Raw genomic sequence first — 19,024 nt, forward strand, 5'->3', positions numbered from 1 at the left:
TTTAAAAGTTATACTAGTAGTTATACCTTTTATACCATTAAAAATGTGGTCTTAAAATATACTTAAAAATGCAAAAAATCAGAGTTTAAATAAAGCAATATAAAATAAATTAAAGAATAAAATGTAGACGAGAATATTATACTTGGTAAAATTTGTGAATTACCCTGTATATTATATTATATACCTATCCGCAATCTAAGCCGGCGTGCCACTGCAGGGAATTTCTGAAAAATGCAGTCCTTACAGTTATTAATTAAAATGTAATTAATTCATCTAAGACATTCGCGCAGTTTGACACAAGTCAGACATAGTAAGCATATGTTAATTACAAAAATTAAACAATGATAATACAAAATCATTATTAAAATTACGACATTTTGACCACAAAACAAATTGACGCAGGAAAGAATCTTGAAGGTTGATGTTTATTTATACCTAGTTATGAAATCAATTTTTACACAAGATAAATTGACAAAGGATAAGTAAGAAATTTAGCAAATATTCAACGTTGTAAATTTCTATAATATGCGTAATAGTTAGTACTTAGTACACTGTATACACTGTAATACTGTACAGTATATTATACACTCATTCAGTTGATTGTATGCGTTATAATAATATAGGTATTGGGTACTAGCATGAAATAATAAAATACGAGGATTAGTCCGGACTAGATACATACAAAATAAAATTTATACAATATCAGCGCACAATGCTTTTTTTTCTCTGACCCACGCGAAATATAGTAAACTTGCGTTCAGAAAAGCAACTTTCGATTTTAAACATTATATTAAAAAAGAATTATTGATAATTGTGATAAAACTTTAAGTTAACAACATTATCTATGTTAAGATACTGAATTTTTTTTACTATAATTTAATTTATAATTTTAACATTTAATACATAGATAGTGAAGCTGCAAAAGTAATGAAATAGGTCTTTATTTTTAGTCCCGCTTTTTAAAGTTCAAAATCTAGTAATCAAATGACATATATTCAGATGTATCAAGTTCATTTCTTTAAAGGCCTATAATAACCTAACCTAACCTATGATTGAACCAAAACCAAATTACAGCATAATGCAGTTTAGTCCTTAGCGATTTTTTGGATTTTTTTTTTGTAATTACTTATAATGTGAATCTTTTATATAGTTATTAGTGAAAAACTAATATTTAATTTCTTGGTATAGAAATGTAGAATATACATTATATAACCTAACCTAACCTTACCTATTATGTCATCGGTCTTAAACAGAGGCTTTTCTATTTTCTAATATTCACGAGTCATGGCCATGATATACCTAGTTAAAAAAATTTGAATTACCCGTTGATAGTATTAATGAAAATTCAACTATACATTTTTAATCCCGAAGTACGTAACCCAAAATTTAATAAATTAAATTAAATGTTTTATGTCCATAAAAATAAGACTTTTTAAATTACAACTGCATGCTTCTCCCTGTTCAATAATCTCCAAATTAAATTAATTTATATTAACGCTGTATAAAAACAATGAGAACATAAAGTACATACCTAATGATATATTTCTCTTGTAGTTGTTGTAACTGTTGTATAAGAACTGAAAAGTATAAGTATGATAAATTAAAAACACAAAATGTCAAAATAAGTATATAAAAAACAAGCCAATTTTATAATAATTAGTAATAATATAACATAATTAGAGTATTATAATTTATTGCATTAAACATTTTAACATAATTTTGAATATGATATAATGAAATAAAATAATTTTCAAAAAGGAAGATAGTAGGTATGTATAAATGTATAATGTATATTGTTTATATATATAACATAATTAATCTAAAAATTTAAATTAAATGAAAAAATACAAACATTCAAAGTTAAAAAACAGTTACATTGTACAAGTAACAAATATTAAATTAAATTAAATATAAGGATAAAATAGTAGAATATCTATCTTTAACAAACATTCAATAAAATAGCTGATCTACTAGAACAAACAACAAATCAATTTGATTAGGTCCTTAGTTAGGTATATTAAATAGTTATTAGTTATTATAAGTTGGTAGGTAGGTACTTAGGTATAAATTATTAATGATAAAGAAAACAGAATACATATCATAAACATAATTCGTTTATAATTATTATGTTTTTATTTTGCATACAATATAACATAAAGTATAGAGTAAGTATAAAACTTATTAAATAATTTTATAACTTACCTATGCCTGACTATGCATTTCATTTTATACTTAGAATAGACAGAAGTACAATTATATACCTAATTAATATTTAGTTTATAAATATAAACTTTCTAAAATAGTATAATTCTTTATTATTAAGTACCTGTAAATTTTCATTAAGTAATTAAGTTGTTATTATTTCAATAACTTTTTTAATTAAATAAAAATATTTTAATAAGTATATAGTAGATAAATATATATATAATATATTTTATATACATTATACACATATATATTTTGTTAATATTTTCATACATATATAATATATATATAGGAATGTCTTAACTGAATTAAAGAAACTATATTCTATATATTATGTTAATTTTAATAAAAAAGTTTAAAAAGATTATAAAGATTATAATTTCTATATTACAAAGTAGGTACATAATAGGTAACATTCATATTTTTATTTCATTATTATTAAACAAAATTATTAAATATTACTATCAATAAAAGACACATAAATAATTTAAATAGGTTAGGCAACACATATATAATTCAAAATTATTTTTTAGATTTAAATATATATATATATATATATAAATACATTTTGGCACAAATCATGTAATGTAAATCTTTTAAGTTAAAAAAGTGAGGAACAATTATGATAATCACATGCCAATGAAATTAAAATTAACATAGTTATTTTTTCCATCAAATTCTATAATATTTTATCATCAAGAAATTATATAGGTTTAATTAGTTAGTTTTAATGAAGGGGCAATTTTTCCTTGAATACCTGCTAATTATTTTAAAATAAGTATGAACATTTTTAAAAGATATTCTTTTACATAATTTGAAGTCATTACAAGATGTCTGAAAAACTGTTTTTTATTGATTTTTAGAATTTTTTATATGTGCTTCAATCATAAATATAAATTTCATAAATTTCAAAAGCTAAAAATTGTATTTAATAGAATAAAATTAATCAAAATGATTATCTATAGTATCTTTAAGCTGAAATTAGAACCAAATATTTGAATAGGTAACTACACATTTTATCACACATAAGTTTTAAATTGTAGGTAATAAACTAAATTATTTTATAGTGAATTATCAAACTGTGCACAAATAATGTATTATACTATTATAGTGTTTAAAAAATTTTAAGAACAGGAAAAATTGAATTTGAATACAATTATTATAATGATTTAAAGATACCTATAGATAGTATAGGTACGATAATGTATCATGTATATTAAATAATTCAAATAGTTAAACATCTCATTGGTATAGGTGATTATTTGAATTTGAATGATTAGATTATTAGAGTCAATTTAAATTGAACTTTATATGGATCTCAAGTTAATTCATTTTTGATAAAATGCTTTTATATTTGAATATATACATATTCAATATATATATATATTTATACATAGGCGTGCGCAGATAGGATTTGAAATGTTTATAACTATTATATTATGCTCACATTATTAAAGGTAACTTTAGATTATCATTGGTCCTTAATAATAATAAATTTTGTATTTAATTTAGTAATAATATTAATTGTATTTATAATAATATGATATTGTTGTTTTCAAGTAAAATTCATTTTAGTAACCATCACAGTCTTTTTATTAGAATAAATCTGATTGTTTAATGTCAATAAGAATTTAATAGATAATTATAATTAATTAGACGCAATATCCAATTAATAATAAATTGGAAGTTTTTATTTAAATAAAACCAAGGTTAAGGCTAATGCGCACGCCTATGAACTTGGAGTTCTCTCGGATCAAGTTTTGTCAGAACCAACTAGATCGCTAGATCCAATGGAGCTAATAGTCGAGCTGGAACCATGGTGTGTGCCTGAACTCTGCACCGACATGGTTCTTTCAGCCGTTACGGTGCCAATTGTACTACTGATGCCCATCAGTCCATGATAATTACCCATTCTCAAGGCCCTCTTCAATTTGTCGGGATCGACACAGGAGGGGTCTGCCTAGAACAATAACATCATGAGCACTTATTCACGAACCAATAGAATTTTAGTAGGCACTATGATAACCATATTTTATTGAAATTTGTTGCGCACCTGATACGCTAATGATGTCATGATCACTTCGTATGGAACCAGTTTTAAAGGTTCCACTTCATTCATCAGTACATTAGCCGGTATTTTGTGGTATTGAATGGATGACATGAAATTTTCCACAAAAACTTCTTTCCAGTCGACATTCGAATTTGTATCGCCATATTTCATTGTCCACATAAGCGCAGCCTAATAATACGGTTACATTGTGGTTATTGGTTATAGTGTAATTCTTTTCGCGAACAAAAAATAATTATATTTATATAATATAAAGCTATACATAAGGTAGATACCTGAAATTTAGTGAACTCGTCTGCTTTCAGTTCATCTCTGCTTAATATCAATCGGACCACATGTAGTGGTAATAGAGCGAAGGATCCAAGGTTTAATACTTCATTTCCGTGCTCGTCGACAAACTCCAAAACCTATGGATAATTATTAGCATCAGCATCAAAAAAGAATCATGTCAACAGGACCGTAGCCACGGGGGGGCTAAACCCTGCAGGTTGCCCCCCCTAAAAATATTAGAAAGACCTTGTTTTTATATATAATGCTCCCCAAAAAAGTTTATTATGCCCCACCTGAAAATTTGGTCTGGCTACGGGCCTCCATGTCAACCAAATATGATGAATAATATTTTACAAGACACAATAATATAAAAATAATATAAAATATGTTACCTTTTGTACTAGGCTTTTGGTACATTTATATTGAATATACCGCTCTGCTGATGACAAAAGTGCGCAGACCGTGTCCACATTTATGCAACACTGGACAAAGCCAGTGCAAGCTTTTCGCAAATCTTCTAGACCATAATAATCTGCTGCATTTAGAACTCCTAAACATATAGAATATCATTCAAATTTCAATTTATTTTAGTATTCGTTTTTTAAATACACCATTAGGCTATTGCCGTATGGGTATATGACGTAAAAACAGTATAAAATGTTCCTGTGCAATACAAAATTGTAAATCTTTAAAATTTAAGTGAACGTATATTTAAATAATATAATATGATAAACAATTGAAAGATGTGTTTAGAAAGTACCTAAGTATAGGTAATTATTATTTATGTTTAATATGGCTCACCCAATAATGTTCTGGGTTGTAAAGTTACACAACCAGTGTGTATGTATTCAATGAGTTGGCGAAACACGTCTGGTTCGAATTCATCAACAACGACTGTTTGATGTTGATTGGATTGAGTCTAAATAATACAAATAATGATAAAATAAAAAAGGAAATACAATATGTTTCAGTCAAATAATTTTGTTTCGGAACTCAGATTTTAAATTAAATATATTTTTGTTCAATCAATTTGTGGTTATAAATTGAGATTTGGCATAATTTATTACTTTTTTACTTAACATTTAATCAAATTATTATCATACTTGTGTATTGGCATTTTTTACATTGAGAAGCGGTTCACTGCTTCGTTTAAGAAATGTAGGTCGTCTTAGTTTTGTAGTCTCTTTAGGTAAAACTTCTTTTTTTCTTTGAGGGCTCGGTGGCTGGTATAACATTTTATGGAATACTCTAAAAGTACAATAATTGATGAATTATATTTATACGGTAAATACCAAACATTTTTTTTATGAAACTATCTTATATTTTAATGTATTAAATCGATAATTATATTACCTATATTATATTATAATTTACAAGGTATATATTATAACACTAATTATTAATTAAATTATAATAAGTGACAAGTGTATATTCTATAGGATATCAGGGGTGACCTGTGGCCAGCGAGAAGAGACTCGAGAGCCATCAAATATATTAATAAAATATGGAAAAGCCAAATGTAAAAAAAGGTCTTATTATTATATAATACATTAATTCATATTAATAAGGTCACCAATTTATAGATTTTACCGAATTTACCCCCTCCCCCTTCCGGTAGTGCATACACTCCAAAAAGTATGTCTAAGTATGCAACTGCGCCTAAGTATGTTAGTCCAGACCATTGATTAAATTTGTATGTATTTTTTAAAAGTTAAAATATAATGTGACACAATAAATAAATATGATAGAAATTGTTTTTACTTGGCATTATGAATAACGTTTAATTTTAATTTGTATTACATTATTTATTTATGTGAAGTGTGAAGTTTAACTAATATTTATTGTCTGATAAAATTATATTAATTTAATTTATTTGTATATTGCTAACTATTTAACTAATCGAGTCGTGCAATAAAAAATTCATTTGAACAAATAGAGAAAGAGTATAAAGATATTAAATATTGTAATTATAGGCACCGCCAGGAATTTTATCAGGGGTCATTTGTGCATAGCTAGTATATGGTGATTTCTAATTCTAATATAATATATTATATAATATTAGTAATTATTATGTATTATATAATAATAATAATTTATATTATTATTATTTGATGTTATAAATATTATATTATTTAATACCATTCAATTTTTTTAAAGCCAGGGGGGTGCAAGTGCACCGACTTGCACCCCCCTCGCGGCGCCCATGATTGTAATATTATAGGTATTTAAAATATCAAGCACAAAATACCGAAAATAGTATTATATGCACTAATATAAATTACGAAATTTACATTCATAAACATTTTTTTCAGAAAGCTAACTAAATTCGTTTAAAAATGAATATGTGTATTTTTTGTACGTGTGTTTTTATACTAAAGTGCTTATTACACTACAACCTAGTAAAAATGATGCGTTCTTCAAATTCTAATTTCTTCATAGTTTTATTGTTTTCATCATTGTCCAAGACATCCTGAGTTGAATCAACAAGATAAGTATTCTTAGAATTTTATTATATTTGTATTGACTTGTAAAATAATTAAAAAACTATTATTAAAGTATTAAACCTGACATATTATTTTGATAGTAACAAGTTGTTGTTTTACTCGTCATTCTTGGCATGTTTACGTAATCATTTTCGACATTATATAAATACATTTAATATTTTCTACTTATAAAGTCATAACTCATAAGTATAATAATTATGGAATACGATCTATATGGGATTAATAAATATAAAAATATCATAACTACCTATAGACAGTACCTACTCGGAATAGCAATGAAAACTAATCACACAAATACAAATGTCATAAATCTATTAAAGTTTTTTAATTTAAATGACAATTGTTTAATAAAATAATTTAATATTTTTAAACTCATGGCTGCATTTACTTATTACTTAATAGTTATTAATGTGAAGTAAAATAAGTACCTAACCTAATCTAAATGAAACTTCTAAATTATGAAAATCTAAAATTCTACGAACTTATTACTTACTAATTACTATATTATTAAGAGATTAGAGATTTTATACTGAAAAAGACCGTATTCAAAATTAACAAAGATAATATATTCTTTTTATGTCTTTAGGCTTGTAGATGTACTTAATAATTCTACAAATTCATGATTTACACTGTAGACTGTAGAGTACAGTATACATCGTTAATTGTTGAATAGCTATTTTTTAGGATGGTACGTAGTTTACTATCTATATATAAAATAGTAAATACAATATTTTTTTACAATTATGTATTTATATAATCATAACTCATAGGTATATATACCTATGTGGCTATATAATAGGTATGGATGAAGAATTGTTTAACTTCTTTGATTAAGAAGTTCCTATCGATTTATTCTTATATTTAAATTTACGTTAAACTTAATACAAATATTTTTATTTTTTTCATATATTTTATTGACTGTTATATTATTATTCATGAAGAATTTTAGCTATTGTACCTCTACAACGTACACTTTAAGTAAATACCTACTAAAACAAGACAAAAAATAATTACACAAGTAAATATCTTACCGACTCCTTGCAGCTAAGACTGCTTTTACAGCACACACTGGTTCTCTCGTTTCACCCACTAAAAAAGTTACATCACATAATTCGGGCATACTGGCCAGGAACGCCATATCATCAGCTAGGCCATTTTTGTTTTCGAACACACTTTGGTCAAGCTCGTCATCGGTTGATTCCATGTCTCCTTGTAGTCTCATTATTTACCACATATCTGTAAAAATCAATTATTTAAATAAAATTACAAAAGCAACAAACTATATAAATATATAATAGTTTTAGACTAGTTTTAACCCATTTGGCCACTCTCCTTCAAGTTCATTGATATATAATTTATAGAATTTATTTAGTATATTCAGCAATTTCTGATCGTTTATCAGTGAATTTTTTCGTTCATGTAACTTTAAAATCTGATACATCTACGTAAGCGTCGTAAGCGTTACTTACTATTTAGTTTTAGTACATACCTAGACACCTAGTACCTACCCAGTAGTACTCACTACTATACTAACTCACTAATATGAATTTATACACTTATATAATGTATTATGAAAATAAAATAACTATAGTAGACAATTGTTATTATTTATGTTAATCTATACCTAATAATAATACAACAGTCAATAATGCATAGGTTCTGCATACTCTCCAGGATTTTTAGAAAGACACATTTCTATGTTCTATCCCATAAGACATATCGTTTTTGAAGAACTCTATATTTATACATTTTAAATGTAATTTCAAAAAAAGACCACAAAAATAAATATCAAAGAAATTATAATATATAGGTATACTTAGTTATAATAACTGCGATTATGGAAGATATGAAAACTAAATTTTTAAGGTACTTATTCTAGGTATTATTCAGTAAAAATTAAAATAATATACAATCAAAAAAACCCATACTAAATATTGAATTATTTAGAACAATACAAGATTTATTTTTAAAAATTCTAACTTGATAACAACTTTTTATTTTTTTTTTCAAAATTTTTATTCTAATAATTTGCATAATTTCTGGTTAATTTCCATGTTGGTTGATAAGATTATAATTAAATAGCTTTTGGAAAAATATAAAGAATGATGGGTAGGTTTGGTTAAAAAAGTTAAATTGCTTATAACTTAAAAATAAAAAGTTATAGATCCCCTCTTTAAACGGTATTTCTTCATTATTATAGGTAAACTTTTGTATGACGTCGACCGGTTACTTCCTCCCGGGACACATAGTATAAATATGTATAATTTATTTTTGATACAAACTAATAAAAATAATATTTTTAAGTTTAATATATTTAAATAAAATAAGTAAGTTTCATTTATAGATTGTAAAGCAAATACCTATAAGTAGACGATATCCAAGCTAGTGATTGCATTTGGATTTAATAATTAGATAAATTATTGTAGATTCCTATCTTAGTATAAAAATTTTGTACTTATAAAATATAAATATATATGTAACCTAGTTATTATTAATTATGATACAAAACTTAATTTATATTTTATTTATTTATAATAATATTTATTATTATCTAATAGTAATTTAAAACTAAAAAAATTCATATCACTATTTTTTACATAATTAGATTTAAATGGACTATATGTACTTAATGTAAATTAAATAATATAAATAATATAAAATAATTAAAATGGATATTTATTTATTTATAGTAGATAATATTATGTAGTTTATTACATTACACTATTATGTTTATACACAGATATTTCAGAATTATTATATGGTCAGACTGATTGTTTATAAGCAAGTGATAGCAGTACATAATATTTTTATTTACTATAAATTGGGTTTTATATTTAATAGTTGATAATAATAATATATGATAAACACACTCAGTCCACGCCACAGCTATATCTGTGGTCCACGCATAAAAAAAACAATCATTATACCTATTTTATTATTCATTACTTGTACCCATGGCCACAGTTCTTATCATTGTTTTTAGTGTTGTGTAGTGTTTATGTAGTTAAACATTGTGTGACTCAATTTATTTTCGTGACTTGAGTGTTAAACTGTTAAATACCTATTGCTGGACGACTATTGTCTATTGTAGTACTATGTGGATTTATATATACCATAATTATATTGGACACTAGTCTACACGAGGTGTAAGTATTGATCTTATAATAGTATATTAATATCTGTTGTAGTTACACCGAAATTTAGGTCAACACTGAACTACTGTCTTCTGAAGTGTGTGAATTAACTTTTAAATAGGTAACAAATGTTTTTATTGCAAGTAGTCATACTCAGAATATTTGTAAAGTAGATATTTAGCAGTTAGGATGTACACATTTAAATAAATGATTTTGAAATTTACCTATTTCGCTCTTAGCAATTTTATTATACTTTGTGTTTATGACTAATTGGAATAACAATTAATATTCTATCTCTATTGTTTAGGTTATATAGAATATAAAAGAAGTACATGCTAAAGTACACCTATATAATTTTCATAATTTTAGCTATGCAAGTTATACTATTTTTCTTTATTTAGTGGGAAATATCTTTGTTTAACAATTAATATTTGTAACTAATGGAGTTTTATAAAAATTAGGTATATTTTAAATTAGTTTATAGAGATTAATCACTATTAATTGTGTAGGTATACCTAATAAACAAATAATAATTATTAAAGAGGTGTTAACTAATTATAATAGTGGGTTCATATAATCGACAAAACAAAACAATAATTTATTTGTCTTGAAAATGGTGGTTACAATGTGTGTGATCTACCTATATATTATTATAAAGATGTTAAAAGTTTGTTTAAATAGATTGCTATTAAAAAAATAAATAAATTATAAATCAAAAAAAATTAGGTAGTAGACATATAATAACTTTTATGCTGAGTTATTATATTTTATAAAGTATTTAGTTACAATCAAGAGGTGAGATAAATTTTGTTTTTAAATATTTATATGGTAAAAATATTGGTATTGATTGTTATTGCTCTGCCATGCTATTAAATTTGGTTATTAATGATTATAATAATCAATATACCTATCATGATAATAATTTAATAAGTTGATGAATCTCAGGAAAAATGTACTATTATACTAGTTATTTATCATAATTAGGTTGTTAAAAAAAATAATGTTTTTTTTAATATTTTACTTAAATATTGAATGGTATAGTATTTGTTTTTAATTATCTTTTTTAACTGTTACAACATGCAAACCTCATAACATTTTTCATTTCAGTACTACAGAGTTTTTTATTTTAAACTAATAATTTGTATATTACATTTTATAATTAGTTTTTTATTTATAATTTAATTGAATTTAGTTTCTTCAAATATTGTTATAACATACTTTTTTCTTTTTAACAGTGATCAAATTCAGAAAAATAACATGGCTCAAGTTGCGACTACTGTTGAAACTATTACTATCACTAGGCCTTTAAAAGTAAGTTATTTTATATTATTGATATGGAATTAATTCTATGCTAAAAAAATAAATATATGTTTATTAATTTTTAACAATCGCGTTTGATGTATATCTATAATAAACTGAGATTATTAGCTAATATGATTATAAAAGTTTAGTGTATGTTATTATAGATTTTGTAATATGACTAATTACTAGGTATCTGTATTGGTTGTACATGGAAACTTGCCTGGTCACCTCTCAATATATTATAACTAGGCCCCTAAATGTGAAGCCCCTGAACTAGGGTTAACCTTATTTTATTTGTTGTTACTTAATAAAATGTATTTTTTTCTAAAATATATGATAGCCAATATTAATAGGTAAATTGTTAACATTATTATTATGACTATAAAATATTATAAAAAAATTGTGTAAGAAATTAAATTATTAATATTTAAACATTCTATGCACTCCTATGAATATCTATATTGGTCATATACTCATATGAATATTATTCAAAATTCCAATCTAGATCACAACACAAAATTTGTTAATCAATTGTACCATACCTCATAAGGTTTCTGAACAGATAATTATTTTGTCCTTATAAATAACTTTATATTGTTCAGAATTAAAAAGTCCCTATAAAAATTACTTGTACTTTTTGAAAAATAAATAAAATAACTTTAATTTTATTGAGCAAAGCTTTTATTCAGAGTCAAAGCAATCAAATATCCACTTTGGATTACAATTGATACACTCAAATATTCAATCAAAATATAATAAAAATAAAACAGTGTGCCATATAATGATTTCATTCAACTAGTAGTTGAGTTAATTTACAACCTAGAAACATATTTATTTTATGGTTGTCAGAATACTGTATACCCTCTAATAGATACAATTATAACTGAAAGCTATGGTTTTTGGAACACTATCATAATTAAAATTACTCAGTACCTAAGTATGTTTATTATATACGGATATCTAGTCTATTAGGTAGTACTAGTGTACTACTAAAATTTACTACAACTAATAATAATAATAATAATTGCATTAATAGTGATAATACTTACTTTAATTTAATTCCGTCTGTATATTGTTTCTGCCGCGGTCGTCGATAATGTTTGTTTTATCGTATACAATGCCGTTTACGATGCTGCGAGAGTCTATACAAACGTGTATAATATTATAATGTAATACACACGCTGTTCTTCCGTTCTGGTTCGATCCGTTAGCGACGGATGAATGTGGTGAATATACACGTATAGATATGTTTACGGGAAGAAAAAATTCATAAATTTACGTTAAACTGTGCAGAGTCGCTGTGGTGGGGGTGTGGTCGAATTCTATATTATATAGAGAGACTGTAGAGATTCGGTTATAATTGAGAAAATATTATTATGTTTGTATTGGGATTTGATGGTGGCGATACAGGTCACGGTGGTAAAATTGCGACGCGATAGCTGTAAAGCTCCAGTAAATATGTACAGTAACACAGAACGTCTACTGCGTGCGTAATATGTATGTCACTTTATCGCATATATATATATACTTAAGGTAATAACCAGTAACCACCCTTAGCGGTCGCGAAGTACTCGCGGCGGCGCGTTCGACGGCGCGTCTCATCGATCGAACCCTTGCGCGGGCGACCCGTCCGCGTCGGCGTCCGTCGAAATGGCTTCTTCTATGAGCGAATTGCCTTTAAAGGTGAGTTACGGGCGGGGTAAAATCTCGAGCTTGCGCGTGCCAATCGCCTAGATTCGCGCAGAGAGGGACGATATTAAACTGTGTGTGGGTGTGTGGGTGTGTGTGCACTTATAAGTGAATGTGTGTGCGCGCGCGTCTACGTATATTCTCGCCAATGTTTTTTTATTGACGTTCCGGATAAGGGTAGAGTTCCACAGAGAAATCGAATGTCCGAAGATATTTTACACGGAAATCGAACGCGGACTTGTGAAATCAATTTGTTTTCGGAATAGCTACAAATATAATATTATACCGTTGTATCCGGTCCGTTATTGTGCACGTGCTCGCGGAATAATATTATTACTACACGCGTATCTTATAGCATTATAGTCTTTAAACCCGAACTCCGGTATAATATCCAGTAATAAATAATAATACAGTCCCGGTCTACCTGACAACACACGCTCTCGTCAGTGGTGTGTGTGCACAATACATCTTTAAGCCGATATAATTGCTCTGGGCATTTTGCCCAGAAACGCGTATTCAAAACGGGCCCGCAGTACAGCGGCAAGCTGATTCTGTCACGGACGGCCGTGGATACTACGTGGCAGCGGCGCCAGGAACTGTCGCTACATCCGGCGACGGCGACGGCTGCTGAAACGGAAGACTGGCACGGCAGGTCGATGCAGTCCGACAAGGGTTACAGCGCTCAGGTTAGGACGAAGTATAAAGAGGGCAGGCAGAGCTATTTATGTATTTAAATTTGCCTGCAGATATAATTGGTAAACAAGAATAATACAGTTTGAGAGTGATGGTGGTTGAGGTGAATGAAGGTAACAAATCGTGAAATTTTCCCTATCAATTTGACCAAAGCGTATGATAGTTGTTGTTTTTAGGACCAGTTTTTAATTTATGTGTTTCAGGTATTAGTCATTTGGTTTTTACATCAATATAGTGTGTTTGTTCTATTAAAATATAGGTTTCGCTCTTTCCTGCAATACTACCATAAATTAATTGTCTTATTACTTAATTAGTTATGTGTAAGATGTATCCGCTATGACCAAGGGGTGTATTTGAAAATGTCTTCTGGAGGATTATTAACAAAAAGTAAAAATTAGCGTACATGGGGCGTATAAAGAGCCTTAAGAGGCTTATACTTTCATTAATAATAAAAAAAAAGTATAAAATACGGTAAATTGGGGGGGGGGAAGCACGGGCCCCATGGCACCTCTTAAATACTCCCCTGGCTATGACTATACACGATATAATCTCAGTTAATTATATCTTATAATATTTATATAATGAAATGAATAAGAAAAACTTTTAAAAAATAATTTTAAAATGAAACTAAGTTTTATTTAAGTTGTATACCTATGTATATTTTAATAATGATTAATATTAAATTTGTTTGTTAATTATTATTATATTTTTAATTACTTTGTCGATTGTAATTAATCATAAAAAATTAAAAATTGAAATAAAAAAGTATTTAATAATAATACATGTTAAATATTTATCAAAATATATAAAAATATGTTTTAATATTAAAAATAATTTAAACATTTTGTATTTTATTATAAAAATTACTTATGCTGTATTATAATTTGGTCAATTTTAGGACTTATTTAATTAATAATATGTTAAATTTTCACAGGTGATCGCTCTGATATGTGGTCTAATTGTAATTGTTCTGATGCTATTGACATTGACTTCCACTGATTGGTTGTTGTCAGCCGGTTGGCGTCAAGGTTTATTTTCTCATTGCATTGCGGCCAATGCACCTACCCCATTACCATTTAATGTACCTGATAATGGTCCAGATTGTTATCCAACACGTGAAGTTGGTATGTATTAGGTTTCATTTTGTTTACCTAATCAACTAATTTTATTGTTTTTAATATTTTAGGATACATAAGAGTAGCTGCAGCTTTGTGTATAGTAACATTGGTCACAGACATAGTGGCTACTCTTTTAACAGGGCTTGGGTTGAGAAGCAAAGATCAACGAACCAAATACAAGTTCTACAGAGTAGCTGTTTACGTCATGTTACTTGCATGTTTGTATATCTTATTTTTATCTTAATAATCTTTATACTTGTGTCTTAAAAATCATTGTAATTAACTCGTTTTTTTTTTTTTATATATAGTATTGTCCTTATTGATAGCATTGATTGTGTATCCAGTATGTTTCGCGGCTGAATTAAATCTAGGTAAAATATAGACTTGTGATTGCTGTCATTTATTTAACTTTTAATGATGTATTAATAAAAAATTTGTAGGAAACCGAACTGTATGGGAATTTGGATGGGCATACGGCGTAGGATGGGGCGCCGGAATATTTTTGTTTGGTGCTGTTGTATTGCTGTTATGCAACAAAGAATCTGAAGAAATCTACTATAAAGAACGAAAAGTGACATCGTCCGCCTAGTGTGCGGCGCCCCTGCCTGACGTAGTACTTTAGTGACCTTCCTCCGTTGGTCGGACGACGGGCAGGGTGATCTTATTATTTTTATGATAAGACAGTCATTACCATGATTTACTAACAAACACGTCATACGTGTCAAAATTCATCTTACATCTTTGATTTTTGACAGTAATTAACTATTCTGGTGGGGGAATATTTGCTTTGCGCACATTATACTAACTAAAATTGTAAAAGATTCTTTCAGTAATTATAATCAAATTAGCATTAGGTTTTTTTATAGATAGAATGATACATTTTTTTTTCATGTTTTAACTTTAATAACTTGAGATTTTTGTTGATCAAGTGACGAAAGTTAAGATAGAATTTTATATTAACTTAATAATTAATATATGATTGTGGTAGTCTGTGTTCTATTTAAATTATCAGCATTATTGTTTATGACTTATGAGCATCACCATAAATTAAATTTATTTTAAAATATTTCTCATTGTTTTAAATTAACAATGAGTTTGACATTTTATCATTTATTTAATTTCTATTATTAATTTAAGTTTAAAAATTGTCTAATTTAAATTGTATTATAGTTATTTTTAGTCAACATATTGACGACACCATGTAAAAATAATACTAATTTTGTGTAACACGAGTTCTTTTATAATGTTCTTTCTGATCAAGTGTAATAAGTAATAACATGTTCATATCTAATATTAACTATTGTTAAAATAATTAAATTTAGTAGAAGTAAAAAAAAAAAAAATGTAAATATTAAAATATTTTGTATATCATACTATGTTCCGGCTTGTGTTTTATACCACAAGCAGTAGCCAAAGAGAGTTGACCCTGCCAAAGAACAAAAAAAAAAAAAAAATAATGAAAGAAAAACTTCCTCTATTAACATTCCTATATGCATATAATTTCTATATTTTGTTGATTGTATATAGTATGTTCTCACCCTAACCTTGTTAAAGATTATCCCGTTATATATTTATCAATGTTTATTTTCCCGTTGATTTTTTTATACAAAGCATTTTATTAATATATTATTGTATTCTTGCCTTTTATTATAATTTTAATTAAATATAAATTAGTGACACACAATAGATTTTATATAAACATATGTATAACAATTATATAATATTCGTGAGAAATGATAATCTCCAACATAATAAGTTATTATTTAAGTTTTTTTTATATTTTTTAACTATGTATATCAAGTACCTTTGTTAAAACTACATATCTTTAAAATGAGCTATTTTTATAGTGCTCCTAATTTATTTTACCCTTAAGATTTACAGGTCAACCGTCCATCCTAATATATCTCTCCCTTTAAAAATGTATTTTTATGTTATTTGCACATTTTGTTACAATTTATTTGCTATAGTTCTATTATATATATTGTATAAACAATTATTTTTGTTTTCATTTATTAAACTAGCCGTGTCAAATAATAATTTATAAAATAATATTTCTAGGACATATTATATCCTTTGTAATAATGTATTCAATTGGATTTTTCTTTGAAATGATTGTTGTAAGTATTTAAATAAATATAAAATTAACTGTAATTTTAACTTCAAAAATTTGTATTCTCACTTAAGCCTATAGGCTATAAGTTAAAATTTCTCACTGTAATTTTGTTAGTGTATTGTTAAAAGAAATGTATGGATTATTTAACACTATGGACTTAGGTTAAATTTGAATTCAATGATAAAACATTGCATACGAAAAACGAATTTGAATGTAGACAGCCTGTCATATATTACTAAGTATATATTATAATATATTTATATTAAAATAACTTATTTTACTATTAGTAATATAGTAGATTGAATTAACTGATGCCAAAAACATTACATTTGAAAATGTCATTATGTATATAAAATATAATAATATATATTAAAAGTTTCAAGTACCCGTGGTTATATATTACAATAAAGTAACTAAAATTGTTATTCTTCATTTAAATATCTAATATATCTATAATATCTAATAAATTTAAATGTTAAACGCCTATGAAAAAAAAGCGGGTAAGTGGGTACCGCTATGCTGTACATTAGGTGCCGTGTGGATCTCTATTATATATTATAGGAGTGTTAAATTTGAATCCAATGATAGGTATCATTGTATACAAAAAACGAATCTAAATAAAGATGATTTGTAAGCCTAGGATATAATTTCCAGTGGTTGGTAAAATGGTAAAAAGGTGGTTTATGTTTTAATGGCTTGAATACACCACAATGTAAGTTATTTTATAATTATTGTAACCTAAACTTATGGAAAATCTTGTGTTAAATTTTTAACTCTTAGCTACTTATACAAAAAATTGTATGAATTATACTTACATAATAATTTGCAAATATTCATGATTTTGACGAATTTTTGTCAATATTTGAACTTCAAATGCTAATAAAAAAAAATTGTGCCTATGTATTCTTATAATTTTGTTATCACTATAACAATAACTTATGAGGAACTTTGTATTAATTTACTAAGTATTTTATCGATACTTTAAAAAAAAATTCTTAGAAAAATTGATAATTTCAGTTGTCTATAAATAGATCAAAAAAGTCAAAATATTTTGAAAAATTAGCCATGTATTAATGATAATATAAACATGTGGTGAAAATTCCAAGTATTTACACTAATTAGTTTTTGAGTTACAAGTTACAACCATATAAAAAAGTCGATTTGGTCGAAAACCAGTTTTGCTTAGAAATTCCTGTTTTTCCGTCACTTTTTTTTGTTTTTCTCGATGTTTTTGAAAACTGTTGGAAAATATTTACTTTTGACCTCTAGAATGCACCAAGGATATTTACTTTGCCATTGAAACCACCCCCAAAGTTTGAAATTAAAGCATTATTTCGACTAGTTATGCTGTATAGGCACAAAAAAAAACACACATCATTGTAGAATCAATACATTCATCACTCCGTTCAGAATCTAATAATTGTACTTGAAAATTTTTTATAGATTTTTTTGTTTTCAATATTAACTATTTATGAATAGACTTCCATTCATACCAGTTTGACCGAGACACTCCTGGTTTTAATGGCATGTTCTGGTAATCTGGTGTCCTAGCTGGTCAATCAGTTTGTCCCAGTTAAGAGGATACCACACCAGCATGTGTTACTGTCTCATATGAATATAACAGAGCAAATTTTCGTTCAGTGGAATCAATTTTATGATCTAATTTTAGAGTCAATTTACGTATTACTAAACTTAAATGTAAAAATATTATTTAGGGCATCTCGTGAACTTTTGTTTTAAATTTTTATGTGTGTTATAATTATGTAAAATATTGAAACTGAAATATTTGTAATAATATTATTAGGTACCTATTATGTTTGATAAATGATAATAGATAAATCTTATTCCGCTGAAAGTAAATTTATTGTGTTGTAGTATGTATGAAAGACGGACACAACACATGCAGGTGTGGTGTTCTCTTAATAGGA

The 19,024-nt window shown here is 26.5% G+C and overlaps 2 protein-coding genes across 5 annotated transcripts; one reads left to right on the top strand and one right to left on the bottom strand.

The window, feature by feature from the left end:
• Positions 1–1,676: 1,676 nt before the first annotated feature.
• On the bottom strand, positions 1,677–12,999 carry LOC114125164 (serine-enriched protein-like). Of its 2 annotated transcripts, none has more exons than XM_027988731.2 (8): positions 12,533–12,999; positions 8,079–8,283; positions 5,647–5,791; positions 5,345–5,462; positions 4,936–5,093; positions 4,549–4,680; positions 4,259–4,444; positions 1,677–4,165 (listed from the first exon to the last, which is right to left on the bottom strand). In XM_027988731.2, exons 2-8 carry the CDS (start codon positions 8,267–8,269, stop codon positions 3,959–3,961), a joined length of 1,137 nt encoding a protein of 378 aa, XP_027844532.1. In that variant the 5' UTR covers positions 8,270–8,283; positions 12,533–12,999; the 3' UTR covers positions 1,677–3,958. The 2 variants fall into 2 exon arrangements, with proteins under 2 accessions (XP_027844532.1, XP_027844611.1); XM_027988810.2 differs by having other exon boundaries at positions 1,677–4,161; positions 12,533–12,997.
• On the top strand, positions 9,930–16,976 carry LOC114125293 (transmembrane protein 47). 3 transcript variants are annotated; one of them, XM_027988921.2, is made up of 6 exons: positions 9,930–10,193; positions 11,417–11,492; positions 14,800–14,989; positions 15,052–15,201; positions 15,292–15,354; positions 15,424–16,976. In XM_027988921.2, the coding sequence occupies exons 2-6, from the start codon at positions 11,439–11,441 to the stop codon at positions 15,570–15,572; spliced, it is 606 nt and encodes a 201-aa protein (XP_027844722.1). In that variant the 5' UTR covers positions 9,930–10,193; positions 11,417–11,438; the 3' UTR covers positions 15,573–16,976. The 3 variants fall into 3 exon arrangements, with proteins under 3 accessions (XP_027844722.1, XP_050056515.1, XP_027844799.1); XM_050200558.1 differs by lacking the exon at positions 9,930–10,193 and adding an exon at positions 10,284–10,302; XM_027988998.2 differs by lacking the exons at positions 9,930–10,193; positions 11,417–11,492 and adding an exon at positions 13,248–13,858.
• Positions 16,977–19,024: the final 2,048 nt, after the last annotated feature.

This window comes from Aphis gossypii, chromosome 1, assembly GCF_020184175.1.
Source record: "Aphis gossypii isolate Hap1 chromosome 1, ASM2018417v2, whole genome shotgun sequence".
In the NCBI taxonomy this organism is placed as follows: domain Eukaryota; kingdom Metazoa; phylum Arthropoda; class Insecta; order Hemiptera; family Aphididae; genus Aphis; species Aphis gossypii.

Excerpts from the sequence above, each read along its gene's own strand:
- LOC114125293 (XM_027988921.2), top strand. The coding sequence starts at position 11,439 with ATGGCTCAAGTTGCGACTACTGTTGAAACTATTACTATCACTAGGCCT. Across the intron at positions 14,990-15,051 it reads TTATCCAACACGTGAAGTTG|GATACATAAGAGTAGCTGCA; the intron begins GTATGTATTAGG and ends TTAATATTTTAG. Across the intron at positions 15,202-15,291 it reads TTACGTCATGTTACTTGCAT|TATTGTCCTTATTGATAGCA; the intron begins GTTTGTATATCT and ends TTTTATATATAG.
- LOC114125164 (XM_027988731.2), bottom strand. The coding sequence starts at position 8,269 with ATGAGACTACAAGGAGACATGGAATCAACCGATGACGAGCTTGACCAA. Across the intron at positions 5,463-5,646 it reads TAAAAAATGCCAATACACAA|ACTCAATCCAATCAACATCA; the intron begins GTATGATAATAA and ends TGTATTATTTAG. Across the intron at positions 4,445-4,548 it reads ACGAGTTCACTAAATTTCAG|GCTGCGCTTATGTGGACAAT; the intron begins GTATCTACCTTA and ends CCGTATTATTAG.